Raw genomic sequence first — 27,451 nt, forward strand, 5'->3', positions numbered from 1 at the left:
TTTTTTTTTTTGGTACTCCCTTGGCAAAAATTCATAATTTTCAACTTCAACACGTTGGCACTATTCCTGGTGACTCGAGATGTTTTATCGACTTTTAACTTTTTTAAAAATGTATTTACTTTTACTCACTTTTAAGTTTATTATTTTAATTTAGGACACAGTGAAGACTTTGGGTACGATAGACTCTTTCCTAAAACAGACATGTAGCTTAATTCGTTCACCTGTAATTAGGATAAATAGACATGTATTTTAAGCTAACTATTGTGTTTCTCTTACTAAGTTGCTTTTAATGCCAGGTTCAGGCGAGGTTTGTTGGGACATCGAGGACTTTATACTTGGTGAAATTGTTCTAATTCATTCTGACATATTTAAAGATGAAAAATCTTCTTTACTTTAAAAAAAAAATTATTGCACAATTTAATTTGTTTAGTACTTTGTTAAGATAGTTATTGAAATTAATCCACTAAGTAAGCTATTGAGTCAAAATTTATTGCCTTGTGCATTCCTTGAACATAACAAATGAGTCTGGGTCTCTCGTCAACAGCAACATTTAGCATGTAGGACGGGACATGACGCCTATTAAGCGATATTACAATTTTTCGGACAAAGACAACGCTGTTAACGGCCAGGTACTCATTTTACACCAGAGTACGATGAGAGAATGTGAGTAAAGAGTCTTTTCCAAGGACTCAACTATGCATGCGCCAAGCGAGGCTCTAACCCAGGACCTTCCGATCCGAAAGAGAGTGTCATACCACAAGACCACATAGCCGTACAATTAGTACGGTTAGTGCCATTTCAAGATGTAGAGGTCTAATCCTTTACCTCGGCATTATGAAAAATTAGATGTCTTTTTTTATGACCTTGTGACCAATGGAAAACAATTTTAAAAATATCATGATAAACTAATGTAGTAACACACTGTATTTCATAATGGTCTTCGTAGCGATCGGAAACGTCCACAGTATATATGTCTTCGTCTAATAAATCGAAGCTTACAAATCAATACTTCAAGAGATGAAGTGAGTAGAAAAGTGCCAGAAGACAATAGAGGATAAAAAATTTTCGTGGCGGTGGTGGGGTTTGAACCTGCGACCTTATTGGTACGACAACTCCGCCTGGCCGGTGAGAGCGTGACTCTACCGTATGAGCTATCCACGAACACAAAAATATTCGTTTCAAACTCAGGTCATTCCTAGAGCTCTCTCTCACCGACGTCTGGAGACCGCGGGTTCAACACACAACCCTCGCGAAGTTACCTGGCCAGCAGTTAAGCTTAATAGCCAATATTCTCAACACAAACATATAACATAGAAACGATTGAGACATTGAGTATGCTGCGGTATATGGGGTGAAGTTTTAATTCAGAAAAGCGAGTGGAGCAGGCACTTATGTTGGTAACAACAAGAGATGAAGTGAGTAGAAAAGTGCCAGAAGACAATAGAGAATACTCAATGTCTCAATGGTTTCTATGTTATGTTTGTGTTGAGAATATTGGCTATTAAGCTTAACTGCTGGCCATGTAACTTCGCGAGGGTTGTGTGGTGAACCCGCGGTCTCCAGAAGTCGGTGAGAGAGAGCTCTAGGAATGACCTGAGTTTGAAACGAATATTTTTGTGTTCGTGGATAGCTCATACGGTAGAGTCACGCTCTCACCGGCCAGGCGGAGTTGTTGTACCAATAAGGTCACAGGTTCAAACCCCACCACCGCCGCGAAAATTTTTTATTCTCTATTGCCTTCTGGCACTTTTCTACTCACTTCATCTCTTGTTGTTACCAACATAAGTGCCTGCTCCACTCACTTTTCTTAATCAATACTTCACGTTATTTTCCGCAGAGACGACATACATACTTTCTTTACAGGAACCAATGACTGCACTTTGTTTACGTTTCCGGTAGATATGATTCCGAAACCGTGTCCAGACTTGAGATTGTTGTGGTGATAATTCAAATTTATTATTTATTTATTTTATTTACAAAATGATAAAATGAAAGGTAATAATTCTTAGTGTTATTTTAATGTGACGGATTTCTACAAATTGCATTATTTTGTTCAGTTAATGCTCCTTGACTCAAGATAAGTGGCAAAAGAACCTAAAACAGAAGCACAAGGCACAAGATGGGCCCAAAGCAAGGGTATTTCAACTCAACGTCGCTGTCATAGTCTATAATATTAAATTCTTTAAAGGCTTTACCTTTCAAACAGTTCCAATTATTTGAATATGTGTCCATGTTTTGCTGTGTAGTGCTGGCGCTTAGTCTAAGTTCTAGATAGAGGTAGAAGTGGAGAGAAGTGCAATGAAATGTCATCTTCTTCCTGCCCTTGTACTTGTACTCCTGTCTCACTCTCACTGTCTGAGTGTCTGACAGGTACCGATTGATTTTGATAGTGATAGGTCTAGCAAACCTGCTGAATCAGAACCCTACCCACCTACCAATGCCAGAAACACTTTAAAAGCCTTCTTTGCGATATGTTAAACGTCTAGTCACTAAAACTAAAATGTAACTGAACTGAAACTGTGACAGTAACTCTTGAAAAAAACAATATCATTTGGAAGATCTATCTAGCAACATTGACATTGATTACAAAACAATTTGAACTTTTGTCTCTATTCTGATTAGAGATGTAGTTATGTTTCGGACCGATTTTTAACCCAAAATTACCATTGGCCATTGGAAAGTTATGATCGATGTTGCGTACCGTTTACAAAAGATTGCTAAAACAGTCAATATGGAACAATGTGGAGTTTTAATTAATATTAAGTAATAGGTTGTATACCAAAAATGTCTTTTCTCATCGTGGAAAATTCGTTTACATTAATAAAGTGGAAGATAAACATTTGTAAATTATTCATAATATGTTTATTGGATAATTTGACGAAAATGTTACATGATTAAAATCGCTTAGACATTAGTCTGATTAGAAACATAATTTGCTATTTTTCCCCCTTAATACTAATATATATTCATATCTTACTGAAACACTTGCAAAAGAACTCTCCTGTATATGATTTAACACATTATTAAAGAAGTGTTTCATCCAAAATTTAAATGACAAGATATAAACATCATGTTGCATAAAGAGGTTGGGGGGGGGGATGGGTTACCCCTAAATGACAAGATGATATAAACATGTTGCATAATGAGTTAGTTTTTGAAATTTTTTTTATCCCCAATAGTTTAATTTCATAGAATGGCAAGATTAAGAAGTGCAAATAAATTGAATAGGATTCACACAAGAATGGGAAAATGAAAGCAATTAATATTTTTAAAATATCTGTTGTTAATTTCAGATCCTACAAAGAAAACAAATAACAACTTTTAAAAATGAAACAATAAAATGCCCATCATATAGTTGAAAAGGTGTATACAAAATATTAAAAAATAAATACTAATACTGAAAACATAATGGACTGAATTTGAAATAAAACATAACTATATTAAAAGATATGGCTGGAATTGATTTTCACATGCAAACTTGTGCTTGAGGTGCTATTTTTAGCTTCTCCGCTTAATTGCACACTTCGCCTAATCGACACGCTACCCTGAATTAAGCAGAGTCCACTGTATAATTATTATTATTGGTTTTTATTTTTATTATTATTATCATTATTATTATTATTATTATTATTATTATTATTATTATTATTATTTTTATTATTATTATCATTATTATTATTATTATTATTATTATTATTATTTGTGCAGCTATGTGGTCTCGTGGTAGGATCAGAAGGTCCTGGGTTTGCGTCCCGCTCTGAGTATAGTCAAGTCCTTGGAAAAGGCTCTTCACTGACATTTTGTCACCATACTCAGGTGTAAAATTAGTACGTGATCGTTAACAGTGTTGTCTCTGTTTGAAAAAAAAATTGTAATATTGCATAGCAGACGTCATGTCTCGCCCTACATGTTAAATGTTGCTGTTGGCTAGGGACAATGGTACAATGAATAACATCTAACATTGAACAAGATCTGACTTTCATTCCGTGCAATCCCCTCATTTCCATGTTCCATTGTATTGACACTATATACTACATTCATTGTGCATAAGTTTTGTTTTGTTTTTAATTTTATTTTTTTATTTTTTTTTTATTTTTTTTTTATTATTATTTTTTTTGCTTCATTTTTTTTTAACCTTTCCAACTAATTTGAATTTCAAGTAATCATTTTCTTATTCTCTTTTTTTGCTCTTCAGATACTGATTTCAAAATGAGAAAGCCAAAATACAGATTGAGTCCCAATGAAGTTGAGAGACTGGTGAAAGAGGAGAGAGAAAGACTAAGGAAGTTAAGGATTGTTCAGGTAAAGCTAAAATTTCAAGCTAAAATCAAGTCTTAAAAAAAAAAAAATTAAAATCTTCCCTTGACCATATATATGCCATTCGTATCGATGTGGAGCATGTACATAGATAGTTTTATTCAACTACCACTAACATGTAAAAACTAAAAACATTAGCTTTGATACTACGCCCATAATTTGTCTCAGAAAAATGTAATATATAGGCATGGAGGTTAAAGTAACCTGGATAAACTACGGATGTAGTCGGTGTTAGGGTCGAGTGAGTTTTTAAAAATTGTTTTGTCAAAAATGATATTCTTTTTATCCTACAGGTTCGGGAACAAGCCAAAGCGAATGCTGCATTGATACGAAATCAAGTTAAAAGTGAAAAGGAACGGCTGTTGGCTGATTTCGCCAATGAAGTCAAGGTAAGCGTCACGTTAGTAATATCTGACCAATCGTCTCCGAATAGCGTTGTGAACCTTATGCTTGTAATTGAATTTTATGCTTGCCATACAGGTAACTGTGTAACTATAGATCATTACCTTGTCATGATTATATGTGCTCTACAAATGCTATGTATTATTGTTGTTATTATTATTATTATTATTATTATTATTATTATTATTATTATTATTATTATTATTATTATTTTTATTATTGTTATTATTATTATCATTATTATTATTAAGCTTAGCTCATAAAAGTGGAATTAAAATAAATGTCCTAATTGAGGAGGTCAGTATTTGCTTCTAATAATTTTAAAATAAAAAAATTACCATCAGGTTCATTCTGACATAATACCAGATTGGTGTGAAGGGTCACACATCATTTTTTTCCCCCCTTTCTTTCTTTCTAACATAATCACGTTTGTAAAAACAATGAAATCTGAAGATTTATATTTCAATGCTGTCTATTGAGAAAGGTGCCCCTGCCCCTGTTTTTATTACACTGTTTTAAAAAAGCACCCATCCGTTTACTCAATTTGAATTACAATCTTTATCTTTTTATTTCTCTCAGCACGAGGTTTTGGCAGAGAAAGATGAGAAAATCAGAAAATTAGAACAGAAATACGACAGCACTTTGAGGTCAATCGGAGAGGGACATGCAGAGGTTCTGTTGAATGTGAGTGACAGTAAATTGTAGACAACATGTTTATGTGAAATGTAGAGGTGCCAACTTGCATTTTTTCATGATTAACCCAGTATTTTTTAGGGTTTTAAATGAAACAAATTTCACAGAATATCTAAAATTCTGTTTTTATTTTTTCCTCTTTTTTTTTTTCTTAATGGCTTAGTGATGTTTATATATATGTGATGATATTTGATTGTATTTAAATGTTGTGTATGGCATATTTCTATCAGACTCAGTATAAATACTTGCAGTCCTTAAAAGTCTAATAACTTATTTAAACCAGATGAGAGTAATAGGTTATTGTGCCTATTGGTACAGATAAATATCTAGATATTTAAAATCAAATTCCTGTTTTTAAAAAAGAAATTAAAAATATAACTTTTTCTGTTTTACTGTTTGGTCAAGGTCTGGACAATATTAATTTAGGGCGTTAGCCACTTATCATAGCAATTGTGTATGTCGCATCGCACCTTGTAAGTGCCCTACGATCATAGTAGTGTGCAATATATACTATACTGCACAGTTTTTCTGGCATTGTGGGTTGGCAACTCTGAAACTTCCAGAAAAATGAAATAAAGAAAATAAATACTTTCTCCTCAGAGCTTTGATAAAGTACAAAACTCTCAATATAAAAATGTTTCAGCGTCAAGCCCACTCTGAGTTGTTTTCATCAAGCTGGAATTCATATTTACTCGTATTTTGTTTTCAGGGAGATGGCCAAAAGATTGCAGAACGACTCCACAAGAGATTTGAAGATGAGGAGAGAGCCATGGAGAGATACAAAGCTGCCAAGGAGAAACACGATAGAGTCAAGGCCCAAGAGGAATGGGAAGCCTCGAGGAATGTTCGCAACAGGTAGACCATATCTCATTGTCAGCTTTGTGGTCGTATGCATACATGCCGAATCTTACTAATTTTTTGTAATTTTACGAATTGTAGTCAAATTTCATGGCCAAATACGAATTTTTGGGGGAAAATTACGAATTTTTAGTTCTTAGTAATACTATAATAATAATAATAAGAAGAAGAAGAAGAAGAAGAAGAAAAACAACTACTACTACTATAATAATAATAATGATAATAATAATAATAATAATAATAATAATAATAATTATTAGAAGAAGAAGAAGAAAAACAACAACTACTACTTCTACTACTACTATAATAATGATGATAATGATAATAATAATAATAATAATAATAATGATAATAATAATAATAATATTGTAACAATAATGTACAGAAATTACGAATTTCCTTGTCAAATTACTAAAAATTGACATAAAAATTACTAAATTTTAAGTTTTCAATTTGGCATGTATGTGTATAGTAGGACTCTCGCCTTAGGATACTGGGTGGGGTTCCTGACCTCCCATAGTGGGCAGGGAGGCACTTACTGTGTCTTCTATTCCCCCTATATCTGTTTTTCAACATGCTTTCTGTGTTTGTCTTGGAATGAGATTACTTGGATTTGTCCTGGCCCTTGCCGGATACCCTCATTGGGAGGGAAACAGTCAAATGTATAGTAAGAGTTTTGGGAGATGATATTTTTTGTCTTGTAAATCATCTCTCTGTTATGCACTGTATTATTTTTAATATGACATATATATGATTATGATTTGTAAACATTGGAGTGTGGTCCTCTTGTAGGGGACCTGTGCTTGTGTCTGGATGAGGCTTTTAGGTGACCTCAAACTAAGTACACGATGGTGTGCTTTGGAATCTACATCTGCTTCCTATTTGAACCAGTTCCCCTTTGACTTACCTTTTCTTGTGTGCTGTAATAGTAATTCTAGAACTTTTGACATGCCATTTTCTTACTGGCGCTGATATGACCTAAATGTGTTGCAAGCGTCGTAAAACCCTTAAAAACAAAAAAAACTAACTCGCCTTTGGACAAGTAGGTTCCTTTTTCGAGTTCTGCTGTATTATGCGCAAAGGTGAATCCATGGAAAAGGTCTGTACATTACATGTATATTGGGATAATGTGCTCTTGTGGTATGACACTTGCTTTTGGATTGAGAGGGTCCTGGGTTCGAGCCCCACTCTGAATGGTGCATATTTAAGTTCTTGGAAAAGGCTCACATTCTTTTACCGTATTCAGGTATAAAATGAGTACCTGGCAGTAAACAGCGTTGTCTCTGTCGGAAAAAAAATTGTAATACCGCCTAATAGTGATTGTTTTTTTTTTTTGTTTTGTTTTTTTTCTTCAGAAATCTTGCCTTGGAGGTTGAAAGCAAAAGGGCTGCCTACATTGCTGCATTGCCTCCCCCTACATCAGACGATATATCTTTTGATGACAAACCTACACAAAGTGAGTCGTTTACTTCTGAATTTCAGATGCAGACCTACCAACTATCCCAATGTCGTCTGAGAAATTCCTAATATTTATTCTCATCCCCAGTTTGTCAAATTTACACATGCACACTAATAATATCGTAATCATCATCACCATCATCATCAATAACAACATCAAAATTTGTGCGGCTATGTGGTCTAGTGGTATGACACTTGCTTTCGGATCAGAAGGTCCTGGGTTCGAGCCTCGTGCTCGGCACATAGTTGAGTCCTTGGAAAAGGCTCTTTACTTACATTCTCTCACCGTACTCAGGTGTAAAATGAGTACCTGGGCATTAACACCGTTGTCTTTGTCCGAAAAATTGTAATATCGCCTAACAGGCGTCATGTCCCGTCCTACATATTAAATGTTGCTGTTGACCAAGGACCCCTTGTAAAGCGCTTTGAGCACATTTATTGGATATTGCGCTATATAAAGCTCAATTTAAAAACAAAAATTTTAATTTTTAAATCATCATCAAAAAGACCTTACTAATATTTCCGTTACAATCCTTCTCTTTCACCATTCCCCTATAACACCATCACCATCCTCATCATACTCCATATTATATTATTATTGTTTTCCTGTAGCAAGGAATAATGGGAAAAGCTTGTGCTTTGATATCCCTCATCGGAAAGACATATAAATAAGCACCTTTTATTAACAGCATGTGTATCCATTAAGTTTTGTATTAGAAAACAAATAATGAGAGCCCAGGTAATTATTAAGCACCATGAAAACTATTGTACTAGTTGTATAAAACAAACAACCAAAAAAACAAGAAATCATCATCATCAGCCCAGCCATTATCACATCTTCATTTCAATTTCAGATTTGACCAAAGTTAACAAGTCTTATTTGTATGAGACTTTTTTTTTCCTTAATACTAAAATTCTTCTTCTTCTTCTTCTTCTTCTTCTTCTTCTTCTTCTTCTTCTTCTTCTTCTTCTTCTTCTTCTTCTTCTTCTTCTTCTTCTTCTTCTTCTTCTTCTTCTTCTTCTTCTTCTTCTTCTTCTTCTCCTTCTCCTCCTCCTCCTTCCTCCTTTACTTGCAGTACATCTTTGTTGTATCGTCGCAAGTTTAATTTTTTAAATGATCCCCCCCAATCCTCAGAGAAAGCCATCCCAATGACGGACATGAAGTCGTTTGCAGCCACCCATTATCACATCCCTGACTACCAGGTCGTCAAAGCTGGGCCCGATGAGCAGGTAAATTAAATTGAGCTTTTGTATAGCACAATATCAACTAAACATACTCAAAGCAGTCCCTGACCAACAGCAACATTTAACATGTAGGACGGGACAGGACGCCTGTTAAGCGATATTTCAATTTTTTTCGGACAGAGACAATACTGTTAACAGCCAGGTACTCATTTTACACCTCAGTACGGTGAAAGAATGTGAGTAAAGAGCCTTTTCCAGGGACTTAACTATGCGCTGAGCAAGGCTCGAACCCGGGACCTTCTAATCCGAAAGCGAGTGTCATACCACATAGCCACATTATGCCCTAACAGATATTTTAAATAACCATTTAAGTCAATGGATGATAGAATTAGCCTTTGTTTTAAAAAGGTATATCAATCTGTAATTCTGTGGTCATTTGTAAAAATTTAACATGGGTCGTAGGAAACAATGTTAATCCCCCAATCCTTTTTTTTTTTTTTTTGTAAAGAATAGATTATTATTATTATTATTATTATTATTATTATTATTATTATTATTATTATTATTATTATTATTATTATTATTATTATTATTATTACTATTACTCTCCAGCTTTACGACGCCAAAGTGGACGCAGAGCAAGCCGACAAACGTCTGAAGCAGGACCTGAAGGAGAAGAAAGTGGCTCACCATGAACAGGTGGAAAAGGCACGCATCAGAGGCAACGAAGCGCTGCACAAGGAGATGTTGAAACATGTAAGCTTTTTGAAGGACTAACTATCTGTATTTGCCAGAAATTTTATATTAAAGATTTCCATCCTGGCCAACTTAATATTATATCAACAGCTATAGGTATCAGGGGCTTACCTGCCGAATCTTACGAATTTTTCGTAATTTTACGAATTGTAGACAAATTTTTTAACGAAATTTTATGGAGAATTACGAATTTTTAATTCTTAGTAATACTTAAATAATAATAAGAAGAAGAAGAACTACTACTACTATTACTACTACTACTAATACTACTACTACTACTACTACTACTACTACTACTACTACTACTAATACTACTACTACTACTACTACTACTACTACTACTACTACAACTACTTTAATAATAATAATAATAACGTGGCTGTTCATACACAATTTCAGAATTTCCTTGTCAAATGACTAAAAATTGACATAAAACTTACTAAATTTGAAGTTTTCAATTTGGCAGGTCTGCAGGGGGTTCCATTAGCACATGCTTCACACTCAAAGGGACCAAAATCGATCCCGAGTGTAGTCAAGATTTTTCAGCCCCACCTTGTCCATCCAACAGTAAATGAGGTCTTGTTAGATCTGTTGGAAAATACTTTGCGATAGACTGTCACTGCTACTAAAAATTTGGATAAAGATCTTGGCAATTTTTATTTTTCTTGGGGAACAACATTCATTTTTCATATGAAATTACACAATTATCGCCTATTTTGTAAGCTAGAACAATATTTTTTTGGACAAAGACAATGTTGTCTAGACCCAAAAATAGGACAGTTTTAAAATTAATTAACTTTTTAAAAAATTAATTTACACCCGTTTCTAAACTTTCTAGAAAAAATTAATAAAGATAAATAGAATGAGAATCATTTATTTAGCACACTTCCACGCAGATACCATGCTAATGCCCTTAACAATGTTTCATATATTTTGCCAGCAGGCCGTATGGGATCTTTTTTCCATTTCGTACAGTATCAGTCATTTGTTTTGCATCCTTTTTGTACTAACACTCTTACAAAGTCGACCACTGCCTATGCCAGGTACTTATTCACACCTGAGTCAAATGGGGAGATGTGGGAAAATTGTCTTACCCAAGGACTCAAAATCGAGACCAGAATTTTCCATGACCACTGTCACTCATCTGGCCACTGACCACATTTAACATTGCTTGACTTTTGTGGGAAGACGAGACACCATACTGTTGATCCACCAAGTCAAAAAAAAAAGATTATAAAAGGCCAAGAGCTTAAATAGGACACCTAGCACAGATCTGCCTTCTTCTATGAAAAATTTGTAAAACTACAAATTTTGGCTCCATCTGCAGAGCAAAATTTGGTACTCGTATTAAAAAAAAATCATGTCGAAAATTTTTTTAAAATTGTCACTAAATCACATAGCGTAAGGACTTATAAACGTTATTCAGAGTCTTTCTGCAGGCAAATTGGTCACTTACAAAGGTAAATTTTTGTAAATTGGTCACTTACAAAGGTAAATTGTGGTAAATTGGTCACAATCAAAGGTAAATTTTATGACGAGTATTATTTTTCCCCATGAAAACTACAAATTTTTTTAAATTTCAAGTTGGCAGGTCTGCTAGTGACCTATGGGAGGGGGGGGGGATGACCCCACTGCACAACAGCTATCCTGTGCTCTTTTTTTTTTCTAACTTTGATTCAAGAGTTCCAATTGATTTGTTTCACCTCCCTTCCATTCCAGGAGTTGTCTGATATGATGAAGGACCTCAGTCTTCTACAGAGAAAGGACAGGAGACGACGCCAAGCCCTCTTAGCAGAAGTACCGGTATGTCGTTTTTGTAACTCAAGTCGGATTTAAATTTATTTTCTACACATTTTAATAATTGAGCTTTTATATAGCGCAATATCCACTAAATGTGCTCAAAGCGCTTTACAAGGGGTCCCTGGTCAACAGCAACATTTAACATGTTGGACGGGACATGCCACCTGTTAGGCGATATTACAATTTTTCGGACAAAGACAACGCTGTTAACGGCCAGGTACTCATTTTACACCTGAGTATGGTGAGAGAATGTGAGTAAAGAGCCTTTTCCAAGGACTCAAATATGCGCCGAGCGAGGCTCGAACCCAGGACCTTCCGATCCGAAAGCGAGTGTCATACCACTAGACCACATAGCAGCACATTCATTCGTTCATAGATTTAGTCGCATAGTGGCCAAGTGTCCTTGGGGTTTCCGACCTCCCATAGTGGGCAAAGAGGTACTTACTGTGTCTTCTATCCCCCTATATCTGTTTTCCAACATGCTTTCTTAGGTGAGGTTCCTGACCTCCCATAGTGGGCAAGGAGGTACATACTGTGTCTTCTATCCCCCTATATCTGTTTTCCAACATGCTTTCCTGGGTGGGGTACATGACCTCCCATAGTGGGCAGGGAGGCACTTACTGTGTCTTCTATCCCCCTATATCTGTTTTCCAACATGCTTTCCTGGGTGGGGTACATGACCTCCCATAGTGGGCAGGGAGGCACTTACTGTGTCTTCTATCCCCCTAAATCTGTTTTCCAACATGCTTTCCTGGGTGGGGTTCCTGACCTCCCACAGTGGGCAGGGAGGCACTTACTGTGTCTTCTATCCCCCTATATTATCTGTTTTCAGTCTTTGTCTTGGAATGAGATTCCTTGGTTTTGTCCTGCCCCTGGCCGAATACCCTGTATAGTTAGAATTTTGGGAGATTTTTTTTGGCATGTAAATCATTTCATTGTTACGCATTGTATTATGGTAAACATTTGAGTGTATTCCTCTCAGTGAGGACCTGTGTTTGGGTCTGGATGAGACTTTTAGGTAAATCATCTCTCTGTTATGCACTGTATTGTTTTGTTAACATATTATAAATGATTTGTAAACATTTGAGTGTATTCCTCTTAGTTGGGACCTGTGCTTGTGTCTGGATGAGACTTTTAGGTGATCTCAAACTAAGTACTTTGATAGTGTGCTCTTGGAATCTACATCTGTTTCCCATTTGAATCAATTCCCCTTTGTCTTACTATTTCTTGAGTGCTTTAATTGTAATTCTAGAACTTTTTACTTTCCAGTTTTCTTCTTTTTTACTGGCGCTGATTTCACCTTAATGTGTTGCAAGCACCATAGAACCCTCAAAAACAAAAACAAACAAGCCCAGTGGCCAGATATAATTAGGACTGTCCTGATTTGGCAATCTGGCCAACTGTTCTGATATATTTGGGACTGTCCTGATTTAGCAATCTGGCCAACTGTCCTGATATATTTGGGACTGTCCTGATTTGGCAATCTGGCCAACTGTCCTGATATATTTGGGACTGTCCTGATTTGGCAATCTGGCCAACTGTCCTGATATATTTGGGACTGTCCTGATTTGGCAATCTGGCCAACTGTCCTGATATATTCGGGACTGTCCTGATTTGGCAATCTGGCCAACTGTCCTGATATACTTGGGACTGTCCTGATTTGGCAATCTGGCCAACTGTCTTGATATATTTGGGACTGTCCTGATTTGGCAATCTGGCCAACTGTCCTGATATATTTGGGACTGTCCTGATTTGGCAATCTGGCCAACTGTCCTGATATATTTGGGACTGTCCTGATTTGGCAATCTGGCCAACTGTCTTGATATTTTTGGGACTGTCCCGATTTGGCAATCTGAGAACAATTTAAAGAAAGTGAAATTAGACTGTTTATGTGTACGTAAATGACCCTTGCAAGTCCCAGGATTATGCTCTCATTTGACTAGCATATTTTAAAAAAACAACGAACGGAAAATGCTCTAGATCTAGATTATATTATAATTTTTTTAATATAAAATGACATTCCATTTATTCATCCCATAGGGGAAATTTGTCTCCGGGTCTATTCCACGTTTTCCCTCCCAAATTACATATCTGATTTTTTTGGGTTTTCATCTCTGCCACTAATGATGTCGGTGAAATATTACACATGAACATTCTTGTGTGACAGGTTTATGAAAAGTTGTTGTTGACATTTTACACGAAAACGTTCTTTTGCCACAGATTTAAGTTAGCAAAAGTTGTTGGTGGCATTTTACACGAAAACATTCTTTTGTCACAGATTTAAGTTAGTAAAAGTTATTGGTGGCATTTTACACGAAAACATTCTTTTGTCACAGATTTAAGTAAGCAAATGTTATTGGTGACATTTTACACGAAAACATTCTTTTGTCACAGATATAAATAAGCAAATGTTATTGGTGACATTTTACACGAAAACATTCTTTTGTCACTGATTTAAGTTAGCAAACGTTATTGGTGTCATTTTACACAAAAACATTCTTTTGTCACAGATTTAAGTAAGTAAAAGTTATTGGTGGCATTTTACACGAAAACATTCTTTTGTCACAGATATAAATAAGCAAATGTTATTGGTGACATTTTACACGAAAACATTCTTTTGTCACTGATTTAAGTTAGCAAACGTTATTGGTGTCATTTTACACAAAAACATTCTTTTGTCACAGGGTTAGATAAACAAAAGTTGTTGCTACAGGGATAGTTTTCACATATTTTGCTCGTTTTCTACATCTCCAGAATCAAGTGTTCATCCCCCCAGAGAGATGTCTGCAGGACAGGGCTGATCAACAGCTAGAGATGGAAAGGCAATTTGAGGAGATGTACATGGATAAACAACAGAGTATGTTGCGAAGGCGTGGTGATGGTGGTGGGAGTTATAATGATGGTGGTGGTATTGGTAATGTGTAGCCCACTGCATCAATTTGTAATGTCAGGATGAAGAAGTGGAAAAAAAAATACAGCTAAAAAAAAAATTATTATTAAATGATGAAATTTTAGGATTTTGAAGATTAAAAAAATCAAAACTTACTGTCCACAATCAAGGCACGAGACTAATTTTAATTAATTAAAATTAACTTATTTTATATTTTTTAAATGTTAAATTAAACATTCTACTTAATACCATTTTCAGGTGATTGGTCACATATGTGACCCATCGTCTCAAAACGGTATTATGTCAGAACATACCAGATGCTTAAAAACCGACTTTAATGTTAAACGGGTCAAAAATATAAATTGTTGGCATTAGCACCCTAAAATATGGTATCCATTCTCATCAATAAAACATACAAACTCAACACAAGTCTATATTTGGCTATAAATTCAATTTTCAACATCTTAACCAACCTGACTTAATACCGTTTTGAGGCGAAGGGTCACATATGTGCATCCTAGAATGAAATTCAATGTATTTTTCCAACTAAAAAAAGTCTTCCTTTTAAAATTTTTTCATTTCTTTCATATGTACAGAACCTGATGCGAGCACCTTGCAGACTTGGTCAGAACTCCCAGCTGGAGACGATGCCGCCACCAATGAAGACTCAGAAATGTCCACTCTGGAATCTGTGCCTCTGCCTCCCTCTGAGATGGCTCTCAGGGATTTCACAGGCCCGTCTGCTGCTGTCTCCAAGAAGCAGCCGCAGCCTTCTGATGGGCAAAGAGTTGTCGGCTCTAGAAAACCTGGTAAGGTTGCATTTTATAAGGTTGGAACTATGCATTTGATCACTCACTCTCAATCCTTTCCGGGCCTGCTGGTACTTGAGGCGATGCAAGGGATCTCCACCTGGTCCTGTCAGCAACTATTCTTGGGGCCATCTCGACGCTACCTCTCCAAGTCTCCTTGGGGCGACCTCGCTTCCTCTTTCCTTGGAGTGTCCATCACAGAGCCTTCCTTATCAGTGTTTCATCAGGTCTGCGACAGACTCCACTTCAGCGCTCGCTCTCAGGTCCTCATTTGAGATTATGTTTGGCTTAGAAAAGTAGTTGTAAAATAATTAGATTCTGCTGCCTCTGCACGTCAAAATACATTAGATATATCACTATCATCATCACCATCACTATTATCATCATCATCGCTATCATCTTCATCATCATCATCCTCATCACCATCATCATGGTGATCATCAACACCATTATCATCATTATGGTGCACATCAACATCATCATCACCACCATCATCATTATGGTGATCATCATCATCATCCTCGCCATGCGGGTGGTTGGATGGGAGCATCACCCTTGAATCATATACCTATGATGTTCGCATGGGTGTACGATCTGATAGTGATGTCTTTTCTTCTTCTCTTTACTAGCCTATCCTGCTTCTTTGGTTTGTGATTGTATTTTTGACAGGGGATATTTTTTTTTCTGTAAATCTTCTGCCTGTTTGTTCTTGGTTATTTATAATTTAGCTTATCATATCTTTAGGTTATGATTTTGATTTACATTTGTACTATTTTTGTTAGATTGCTTGTTTTTTTGTTTCAGCGGTCTCTCATATAACCTCAATTGTGTTGGAAGAGACCTAAAGCAACAAACAAACAAAATATGGTGATCATCAACACCATTATCATCATTATAGTGATCATCAACACCATTATCATCATTATGGTGCACATCAACATCATCATCACCATTATCATTATGGTGATCATCAACATCCTCATCACCATTATCATCATTATGGTGATCATCAACACTATTATCATCATTATGGTGATCATCAACACTATTATCATCATTATGGTGATCATCAACACTATTATCATCATTATGGTGATCATCAACATCATCAACACTATTATCATCATTATGGTGATCATCAACACCGTTATCATCATTATGGTGATCATCATCATCATCATCCTCGCCATCATCATTATTTCCATCTTCATGATAACATCGTGTTTCTTTCTTTCGCCCATCTGTGCTACAGACACTGTTTTGAAGCAGCTCCTGAACAAGATCAAAGAGCAGCGGCTGAATGTGTCCGCGCATCAAAAACAAGATCCCAGGAATGCGTTGTCAACCAATGAGAGGACTGGAGGAAAAGATGCAGACGCAGCATCCCTGACGTCTGCCAGTGAAAGTCGTGCTAGTTGGAAACGATCCACAGAAAATATGGATGAAGGTACAGAGAAATTGAAAAGAAAAAAATTTAAAATAAAAGCCTAAACATATCCGTTTGTTCTCACCAAACACACAGTTGTGATTATCTTCGAAACTCGGAGTTGAAACTTAACTCTCTCCTTACCAACCATAGGAAAATCGTCACATTCCTTACGATCCAACCAGCACTTTTATCATTCAGATTTCTTTTGTAAATCACAACATTGAAAGACAAATATTTTATTTTAGCTATAAAAACGTGACACTGTGTTTGTAGAGTTCATTTTGATGATCAGTATTATGCATAGAATGTTGGATGGGTGTGAAAGTTTGGGGAAAATTCTGAAAATGGCTGGTATGGAACGAGTTAATGACAAGACAAGACCTACATTGTCAAAATGTCACGTGTGACAAGAATGATGGGCTGCCGTTTTTACACTGTTGGCTGAGTGATGTCGCACCTTAGCCTTTAATCTCTGAGCGCTATAACCTTTAAAAAAAAAAGAATTTAAAATTGAGCTTTTATATAGTGCAATATCCACTAAACGTGCACATAGCGCTTTACAAGGGGTTCAAGGGCCAAAAGCAACACTTAAAGTGTTAGGCGATATTACAATTTTCAGAGACAGTTCTATTAACGGCCAGGTACTCATTTTACACCTGAGTATGGTGAGAGAATGTGAGTAAAGATCCGTTTCCAAGGACTCAACTATGCGCCGAGCAAGGCTCGAACCCAGGAGCTTCCGATCCGAAAGCGAGTGTCATACCACTAGACCACATAGCAGGCAAAGTAAGTTTTAATTGTAGGTGATCTCAAACTAAGTACTTTGATAGTGTGCTTTTGGAATTTATATCAATCTGTTCCCTATTTGATCCAATTCCCCTTTACCTTACTTTTTCTTTGGTGCTTTAATTGTAATTCTAGAACTTTTTACTATCCCATTTTCTTCCTTTTTACTGGCGCTGATATGACCTTAATGTGTTGCAAGCGCCGTAAAACCTTTAAAAACAAAACAAAACAACTTTTTAACCCTTAAACGTCACATGGGCCGCGCCATTGACATCCACATTTTCCACACGCAAGGGAGATAACTCTCACAACAAACGTACCCCAGCTCAGATAAAAAATCATATCTCTATTACTAATTAAGATATCTTAATGAAATAAAAACAGAAATAAAGCTGAAATATTGTTCTTTCCATTCATATATCATCATCATCATCATTGCCTTTTTCACCCTGGGTCAGGGTATAGGCCACAGACAAACAGTTTCCATCCTTCTCTATCCTGAGCCAACTTTTTTATCTCATTCCAGGTCTTACCACTTCTCTGTATATCAGCTTCTTTAATTCTTCTCCATGTTCCTCGTGGCCTTCCCCTTGATCTTCTGCCCTGAGGGTTCCAGTCTAATACTTTCTTTGTTATAGTTGAGTCATTCTTTCTAAGCGTGTGTCCAATCCACCTCCATCGTCTTCTTCCTATATCCTCTCCTACTGGTTTCTGCTGTGTTCTTTTCCATACTTCTTCATTTTTTATTCTATCCATCCATTTTATTCTGAGTAGCTTACGCATGCACCTGTTTACAAAAATCTGTACCCTCCTTATACATGCCTGTGATGCGTTCCAAGTTTCACATCCATACAGTAGGACAGACTTCACGTTTGAGTTGAAAAGTCTTAGCTTTAGTTGAAGGGAGATATCTTTAGTTCTCCAAACTCTGTTCAAAGATGTGAATGCAGCCTGTGCCTTTCCTATTCGTGCTTTCACCTCTGCTTCCGTGCCTCCATCCTTGTCAATTATACTTCCGAGATAGCAGAAAGTGTCTATATCTTCGAGTTCCTGATCTTTTACTTTGATCTGCTCCCTTTGACGCGTACCTATCCTCAAGACCTTTGACTTTGCAGGGTGTATTCTTAGACCAATTGATTCCGAGAGGCTGTTTATAATTGTGGTTTTTGCTTGCATCTGGTCCTGGGTGTGGGACAAAAGAGCCAGATCATCTGCAAAATCCAGATCATCCAACTGTGTCCAGGGGGTCCACTGTATCCCATTTCTTCTCCCTTTGGAGGTTTCCTTCATTAGCCAATCAATGGCAAGGATGAACAGGAATGGAGAGAGCAAGCATCCCTGCTTGACACCAGTCTTAATTTCAAAGCTGTCAGTCAGCTGATCTTCATGTACAACCCTGCAACTTGATCCTTCATACATTTCCTTAATGAGGTTTACTATCTTTTCAGGGAGTCCATAATGTGCCAGAATTTTCCACAATGTTGCTCTGTCAATACTGTCGAAAGCCTTCTCGTAATCCAGAAAGTTGACAATAAGAGGAGAGTTCCATTCTATAGACTGTTCCACTATGACTCGCAGAGAGGCAATCTGGTCGGTGGTTGAACGGTTTTTCCGAAAACCTGCCTGTTCGTCCCGCAGTTTAGCATCTGTTGCATTCTTAATTCTCTCTAAAATAATACGGTTGAAAACCTTTCCTGGGATAGAAAGAAGAGTGATGCCTCGATAATTATTACAATTACTGAGGTCCCCTTTCTTTGGAAGCTTGATAAGATGTCCTTCCTTCCAATCCTTTGGGAATATCCCGTCATTCCAGATTCTCTCAAATAGTGGGTGCAGGGCCTCAGCATTTCTTTCCGCATCAACTTTTAGAGCCTCCGGTGGAATCTGGTCTGGTCCAGCAGCTTTCCCCCTTTTCATCTTGTTAATGGCACCCACAATCTCTGCTATCGATGGTGGATCACAGCTAATTGGTAGCTCATTCCTTGCAGGCAAAATTTCTGGCTGGTTGTCTGGTGGTGGTCTGTTCAGAAGGCAGTTGAAATGTTCCCTCCATCGTTCAGATTGAGCCTCTTTTCCAAAAATAGTTTTCCCATCTTTGTCTTTGACTGGTACCTCTGGTTTCCCATATTTTCCAGCAAGTGTCTTGGTAGTTTGATAAAGGATCCTCATGTGTCCTCCAGTCGCTGCTGCTTCTGCTTTCTCTGCAAGTCTGTTCATGAATGCTTCCTTGTCTTTCTTCACAGATCTTTTGACTTCCTTAGCTATGGCTCGATACTGCTCTTGTGCATCCAGTCTTGAAGCCCTTGTTCGGCTTGCATTCACTTGTTCCTTCCTTGTTCTCCTCTTTTCAATAAGGTCCAAGGTGGTTGGACTTATCCATTCTTTATGTTCCGATTTCTTTACCCCCAATACCTCGTGGCAAGTTGTTATGTAAACTTCCTTGATCTTTGCCCAATGTGACTCTACATCTATGTCCTCCTCGAGCTCAGTAAGAGGTTGGAATCTATTACTCAATTGTAGTTTGAATTCCTCATTCTTTTCCCATCAAGTGCATTCACCTCGAATTTTCTTCTTGTATGTGATCTGGCCCCGTGTTTTCTGAGTCGGAGCTTAAGCTTTGCCAATAGCAGGTGGTGGCCTGATCTAACATCTGCCCCTCTCCGTACTGTCACATCTTCCAATGAACGTCTGAATCTACGAGAGATACAAAAATGATCAATCTGATTCTCTGTCACACCATCTGGTGAGACCCAAGTTGCTTTGTGGATCCTCTTATGGGGGAACACTGATCCTCCAATCACCAAACTGTTGAATGCACAGAAATTTGCAAATCTCTCACCATTATCATTCATTTCTCCCATGCCATGACGTCCCATGATACCTTCATAGCCTACGTTATCCTGTCCCACTTTTGCATTAGCATCTCCCATCAATATGTTGATGTCTTTCCTTGGCAACTTGTCAATGACTTGTTGTAGCAGACCATAAAATGTATCTTTGTCCTCATCTGTTGCATCATTTGTTGGGGCATAGATCTGTACAATGTTCATGCTGATCTTCTTACTCCGTGTTGTAAAGGACGCCATGATGATCCTTTCTCCGCATTGTTCCCATCCTCTCAGTGACTTCTGGGCAAACTTGCTTAGAATTATTCCTACTCCCTGTGTATGAATCCCGTCCCCTCTCCCTGAATATAAAATCTTCTCCCCAGACATTCATATATCATATGTATTGATAAATGAAAGAAAAATGTATGAAAAAAAATATTTAAATTGAAATTTTGAAATTTTACATTGTTTTTTAAAAAGTTTTGGTGCTTTTTGGTCTATTTGAAGATTTTATCATGAAATTTTACAAAGCACTGTTCATTGCACAGGTGTGTAGAGCATGTTAAACATCCAAACACTGTCTCTGGGCGTCTCCCAGACTCCGTGCGAATATTCTCTTCCCGACACACAAAACACTGCTTTTTACGTCCTGGAAGGCGCACACGCTTGTGTTTACCGGGGTCGTGACAGGCCATTCCTTGAATAGTTGATTGTTCCTTTCCTGATCTTTTTCTTATCGGATCAGGAGAAAGTAAAGATCTAGCTACTTCCAAGTGAAAATTAAAGTGTGATATTGGTTTGATGCCGTCCGGACGGGGCATCTCCTTATACAAAATATAAGCGTTTAGGACAGCCACTTCAACTAAATACCAATAACAGCACCTCCACCACTTGTGGCTTTTCCTCTCGATATTGTAATATGACCTTAACTGGTCATTAAGGTCAACCCCCATATTTGCATTATAATTGGCAACAGTAAAGGGAATCTCTTTAGCAACGACCCCAGCTTTGGTGCGCCTTTCCAAAGTTTCAAATCCGTGAGAACAGTTTGTGGATAGGATGGCTATTTGTCTCTTGTCTTTCCACACACATGCAAGAAGGTTTCCACACTGTCTAAACTTTATTTCACCAGTGGCAAGGCTAACTTTCTTTAGATCCACAGGCCAGAACTTTCTATTGGTACGAATGGTGCCGCATGAGTAGGTGTTTCGTTCTAAAAGGTCATGGGCAAGTTCCACAGATGAAAAGAAATTATCATAATAGAAAGTATGAAATCTATCCAGAAATCTTTCACCCAAAGACCAGACAACGTGATGTCCTAGGCCTTTATTCATCACATTATTAGTATCCTTCCCAGTGTAAAAAGAAAAGTCACACAGATAGCCATTTGAAGGGTCAGCGCAACACCATGCCTTGATGCCCCAGGGGTTTGGTTTTCCTTTTATGTACTGTTTGAAAAAGATCCGGCCAGTAAATGGGATCATAGCTTCATCAAATGCTAATGCTGCACCTGGGTAATAGTAGTTTTTAGAAGCTGTGAGAACCAAGTCTATCATGGGTCGAATCTTATGAAGGGGATCATATCCAGGTTGCCCACGGGGGTAGCAGTTGTGCTGTCAACGAGGTGAAGATACCTACAAATTTCTTCATATCTTCTTCTTGGCATTGCATCAGCAACAGCTGACACACGAAGCAATGGGTCAGATGACCAATAGTTTCTGTAGTATGGCATTTTGTGAATTCCAAACATCATATTGACATAAAGAAATGAACGAATGTCTTTTGATTCAATTGGTCGAAAAGATTGAGGTGCATTTTTTTGATGTGCATACAGGTTTGATTGATCAGCACAGAGCTCATAAAAGCATGTAGGCAGGAAAAGTTCAAGAAACTCAATGGGTCTGCTTTCATAAGTAAGATCACAATCAACTAACACTGGCCCCTTGCGATGAGTAAAGATGTCAGTTTCAACATCACTCAGTTCTTCAGTCCAAACAAACCTATTGTCTCTACCATCGCCCGGCGCCTCATCGTCGTCAATTTCGTTTTCTGACTCATTTTCACTTTCATTTTCTTCATAGTCAACATCAACATCACTTTCCTCACCACAGTCTACTTCACCATCAACACAACTCTCCAATTCATCCTCTGAAACAGGATCGTTTATCAAATTTCGAAGAAAGTTGAAAGCCATTGTTGACAATATTCACTCAAAAAGTACTTTCGTTTTCAAAAAATCGCCCAGCCTTTACTAATGTATCGATTTTCAAACCGAAAGTAGCAAAATAATCGTCTTTCTCTCTACTTTCTATTACTGTAATCGGCTAATATCGATATGGCGGCGATATTTAATTGATTTGATATTTTGAAGGGGTTCAGTACACATTTTGTAGCGGGCGATTGTGTAAATATAGTAGCGGGCGATGTGGGGCCTAGTGGCGTTTAATGTTTAAATGATCCATTCCAGAAAGCCTAGATGACATACCTGTGAAGGGACACACCATGAATGGAATGGAGGCCGATGCCAAATCTGTGGACAGCGGCGACACCAAAAGCTCTGGGTCAAAGTTCCTTGACGAAAACAATGCCCTGATAGAGGAACTACAACAGCGAATCCAGAAGATTGAGTAAGTTTTATTTTTTTAATTCTATTTTCAACAGTTATCCCGTTTCAATTTTTGTTTTATTTCTTCTTTTTTTTTTCTTCTCTTCTTTTTCTTTCTTTTTTTTTTACCCCATTTAAACAAAGCAAAAAAACAAGGAATTTCTAACTCACTTTGTAGAGTATTCGATCATTTTGCATATGGTTAAGATTTGAATATGAAGTACCGATATTTTTATTTTTTTTTCAGAAGATTGAGAAGTTTTGTTTTTTTTAAATTCTACTTTCAGCAGTCATCCCGTTTCAATTTCATTTTATTCTTCCCTTCTTTTTCTTTTCTTTTTTTGTTCCCCTTTAAACAAAACAAAAAAAAGGAATTTCTGACTCACTTTGTAGAGTATTCGACCATTTTGCAAACAGTTCAGATTTGAATATGCAAGTAATCAATTTTTTAAATAACCATATCTAATAATGCAACTATGGGATTGATTTATCATTGTTGTAAACCTTGTTGTAATTGACATTGTATAGGTACTTATAGAGTATCTTCTTTTAATAGTAGTTGTAGTGGTAGTCGTATTAGTAGTAGAAGTAGTAGTGGTAGTAGTAGTAGTAGTAGTTATAGTAGGAGCAGTAGAAGTAGTAGTAGTAGTAGTAGTAGAAGTTATAGTAGTGGTAGTAGAAGTCGTAGTAGTAGTAGTAGTGATAGTAGTAGTAGTAGTCTTAGTAGTAGTAGTAGTAGTCTTAGTAGTAGTAGTAGTGGTGGTAGTGGTAGTAGTAGTAGTAGTAGTCTTAGTTGTAGTAGTAGTAGTAGTAGTAGTAGTTGTGGTAGTAGTAGTAGTAGTCTTAGTAGTAGTAGTAGTTGTAGTAGTAGTCTTAGTTGTAGTAGTAGTAGCAGTAGCAGCAGCAGTAGTAGTAGCAGCAGCAGTAGTAGTAGTAGTGCTACTGTTGTTAGTATTATAAATGTCATTGCTGTTAATATTATTTTCTAATCAATGTAACCATACATTATTTCTTAATCCACATTTTTTTTTCTCTTTTTAAGAAACCAAAAGGTCGTGCTGGCCCAGCAACTCCACTCTCAATCGGAATTCTACCAGGAACTTCAGAGACAGCAACAAGAATTACAGAATTTAAGACTGCTGCCCAAGCAAAATCCTGTTGCTGCCAAGGAAGCCAGTGACAACTATGACCATGACAGTGAACCCACACTGGAAGATGTGTCGATACCCAGTCGGGAAGATTCTCAATTTGAACTCAATACATCTTGTTCAAATTTTACAAAACCGAGCACTCAAGGAAATGCGAAAAATTTGACCAAGACAACTCGGGATGTTCAGATTTTACCGACAGCTAAGGCAGTTGAAGAGATGAGAGATCAATCGGTTGATTTGGCAAATGCCATGTCAAAGCTGAGACCCGTTGCTGGGATTATGAAAGGAGCGAAAAACCCTCAGTTTGAATTGCTGGCTTCCAACGGGTTTTTACCGCCTTCTTTGGAATATGAAAATATGCTTTCCAACGCTGATAGGGATGTAGAGAAAGATTTATCTCGTGCTGGTGGGAAAGGTGTTGAAGTTTTAAAAGAAAATGAAATAAATAGAAATATATTACAGCTGGATAGTGTGAACCTAATAAAAGAGGGAGGAGGAGGAGGAGGAGGAGGAGGCGGGGCTAGAAGGATGATTGACTTTGGAGGAGGAGATTTGAAGAAAACAGAATCCTCATTAGGTAATCTGAGTAATCGCTCTGACAAAATAAGTAACAACCAGGTGTCCACCACTGCCTTTGATTCTAGAGGAGGTCTTGAGGTCATGGATGATCCGATGAGAAGAAAAATTCAGGACTATCACTCTAGGGCACAAGAGCTGCATGCGAGCATGGACGAAAGCACGTTGAACAAAGTACGGGACTATCAACAACACATCCTTCAGACTCATCAGGATAGGAAACAGTTGCTGGAGAGCATCCGAGATGACATCGAACAACGCAGACAGGCTTTGTACACATCCAAATTTGTGGGAACCGGGGGTGCTTTTCTGATGAACCTTGGGTCAGGTGCTGGCAGTAATATTCCTGCCCCTTCTAGTGCGAGAGGGCAAGTATCCCTACCACCATCAACATCATTTTCTTCTTTGATGATGCCTTCATCTTCTTACCCAATGTTGTCATCCGGTGTCGATTCAACAAGACCATTCCTTTCCCATAGTCAGTCTGAGAAAGTTCTGGAACCAATCAAACCATTTATAGCAGACCCATGGATCAGGGATCAGAAAAAACAACCGTCTATTCTTAAACCGTCTACTGAATTTCAAGGGCAGTACGACGACCTTTCGAAAGTTGGTTTAAGTCAAAATAGAGCATCGTCAAATCAAGGAGGTAAACAACCAACCTCTTCAATTGAAAGGATTAAAAAGTCTTTGGCTTTTGAGGACCTGAATGAATCAAACATTGATGCTAGTCCCGCATTTTATAGAGGAGGAGACAGTTTAAATGACACATCAGCATCTCGGCATTCCCAAGCCCTCACAGACGATTCCAAATTGACCACCAGCGAAGAAGACAGAGGAAGTCCAATTTTACAAGGAAGTCGATCCGACAACTGGGATACATCGGACAAGTCAAACAACTCCGTCACGGGCAGTTCATCTCTCAACGGATCCGCTCTCGTGGCCCGAGCTGAGGAGCGACGCGAAGGGTTCGAGCGCAGACAGCAAGAGCTTCGAAACCAGCTCATGGACATTCAGCAGCAGAAAGAAGCTATTTTGATGCGTTACTACAAAGGACAGCAGGCCATTCAGGAACAACAGAATGTTATGAGGAATAAGTTACTGTTCCCAAATCCTTCGACTAATTCGTCATCGTCGCTCGGACAGCATCTACCTCAGACAGACACGTTGCATCAAGGGGAGAACTGGTCTTTGAAGCTGACCAGATTTCAGCCTGGCAGCGGAAGTGATGCTGGCAGTGGCAGTGGCATAGGCAGACTCAGTGGGAAGAGCAGCAGAAGTAGCAGTAACGGTAGCGGGAGGGAAAGTCTCAATTTAACGGGGGACGATTACTTGGAGGATATATCCTATCATCAAGTTAAAGGCACGGATGAACCAACAGTTCCCCTGCAACTTCCAGATCCTTCCTCTCTCTCTACGACTTCAGCAACATCTTGGAGTAACTACTCCCAAGGACAGAGGAGTAGAGTTGGGCGGGGCGGTGGTGGAGGGGTTACCTTTGCCGATGAAGAGAGAGGGAAAAGATTTATGAACTATGCAGATTCTGATGAAGATGATGATGATGAAAATACGCAACTGAAGGAACAGGTCAGTAGAACAAGTGCTGGGACAGGCACATGGGCATCTGTGTTGTCATCGGGAAAACCAGCCATCTCTTCTTTCAATCTTCCCATTTCTTCAACCTCTTCTTCAGGTCTATCCCAACCCTTAAATCTCGGACTAGAGGAAAGCAGTTCTGGTGATTTTAGGAATGATTTTGCAGAGATGTCAACTTCTTCTGCTGTTGGAAGTAATGATGAATTGACTTCATCATCGTCATTATCTAGTCAAGTTCCTGGTCATGAGCTGTTGTACCACCACCAGCCTCATGAGCTGAGCACAATAATGGAAGTCGACACACCCACAGCGACAAACTCTGTCGCCGGATCCAGCATACGTCTAGCCCCGCCGTCCGCATCCCAAAGTCTACAGAGTTTGTATTCTCAAGGCAGCAGTGCTCCTCTTCACCCGTACAACATTGAATTTGAAAACGAAGGATCCAAAAGTTTTGATAACGAAAAAATAGTCATGGATCATTTTCCCGATCTACCCCATGTTCTACCAATGACAGCTCCGTCTTCATCATCGGCTTCTCTGTCTCATCAAGGCCTTTCGAGGGGGTTCAATTTGGCAACGGGAGGAATAATTTCACCTATGACAACGGCATCTGACGGTTTAGAGTACCACAGCAGCGACGTGAGGGGAGAAGGAGATGGTATAACTCTGTCAGAAGTCAGTCTTGGGGCAGGGTCTTCTTGCTACACGCTTGAATCAGAGCCTGCAGACGTCGAGTCCAATCTGGAAACGTCTGGGGGATTTAATCTCTCCCAGTAGATCAGTATCGCATTAGAAATTGCATAAGTGTAACTGTGATAAATATATTAATGATATTATATGATAAATACAGAGAATTGGTCAAATATTTCATAAAATAACTTATTCGGTAACTACAATGAGACAAAATTTACTCTTTGTTTTCTGGGCAAAGGCTAAGCTTGGCCTCTCCTTGCTGGCTTGGATCAAATTTTGCTGTGTCTTCAACCCCCTCATCCCTGTATTTTTTGCTAACTCACCAAGTTTCTGTCCTTACTCTGGAATTTGACTTTTTGGGTAATCTTCTAGCTGTGGCTGGGATCCTTTGTAGATTGGGAGACAGTCAAACGGATGTTTTAATATTTAAAAAATAAATTTTTGAAAACTTTTTTTTCTTTTCTTTTCTTGTAAAGAGTCTCTCTATCATGTTATCGTTATTTGTGATTTTTATGTAATTAATTCAAATCAGAGGAGGAGACTCCGACTGTTGCATCCATGTAAGGAATTAGCACAGAAAATTAGAAGCTTAACTCACTCAACCCTAACACTGACTTTA

General features: G+C 37.9%; 1 protein-coding gene across 3 annotated transcripts; it reads left to right on the plus strand.

Annotated features, from left to right (window-relative positions):
• Positions 1–1,886: 1,886 nt before the first annotated feature.
• On the plus strand, positions 1,887–27,439 carry LOC144960099 (uncharacterized). 3 transcript variants are annotated; one of them, XM_078893051.1, is made up of 14 exons: positions 1,887–1,995; positions 4,196–4,302; positions 4,611–4,706; positions 5,299–5,403; positions 6,122–6,267; positions 7,626–7,726; positions 8,864–8,958; positions 9,526–9,669; positions 11,389–11,472; positions 14,224–14,326; positions 14,956–15,168; positions 16,421–16,615; positions 22,679–22,838; positions 23,859–27,439. In XM_078893051.1, exons 1-14 carry the CDS (start codon positions 1,989–1,991, stop codon positions 26,914–26,916), a joined length of 4,614 nt encoding a protein of 1,537 aa, XP_078749177.1. In that variant the 5' UTR covers positions 1,887–1,988; the 3' UTR covers positions 26,917–27,439. The 3 variants fall into 3 exon arrangements, with proteins under 3 accessions (XP_078749177.1, XP_078749178.1, XP_078749179.1); XM_078893052.1 differs by having other exon boundaries at positions 1,898–1,939; XM_078893053.1 differs by lacking the exon at positions 1,887–1,995 and adding an exon at positions 3,818–3,827.
• The last annotated feature ends 12 nt before the right edge of the window (positions 27,440–27,451 follow it).

This window comes from Berghia stephanieae, chromosome 14 (assembly GCF_034508935.2).
Source record: "Berghia stephanieae isolate SIO BIC M18660-M18661 chromosome 14, UCSD_Bste_1.3, whole genome shotgun sequence".
Lineage (NCBI taxonomy): Eukaryota > Metazoa > Mollusca > Gastropoda > Nudibranchia > Aeolidiidae > Berghia > Berghia stephanieae.

Bases quoted from the DNA above. Each gene is read 5' to 3' on its own strand.
- LOC144960099 (XM_078893051.1), top strand. The intron at 6,268-7,625 runs GTAGACCATATC...TTTTTTCTTCAG, and splicing joins TCGAGGAATGTTCGCAACAG to AAATCTTGCCTTGGAGGTTG. The intron at 8,959-9,525 runs GTAAATTAAATT...ATTACTCTCCAG, and splicing joins AAGCTGGGCCCGATGAGCAG to CTTTACGACGCCAAAGTGGA.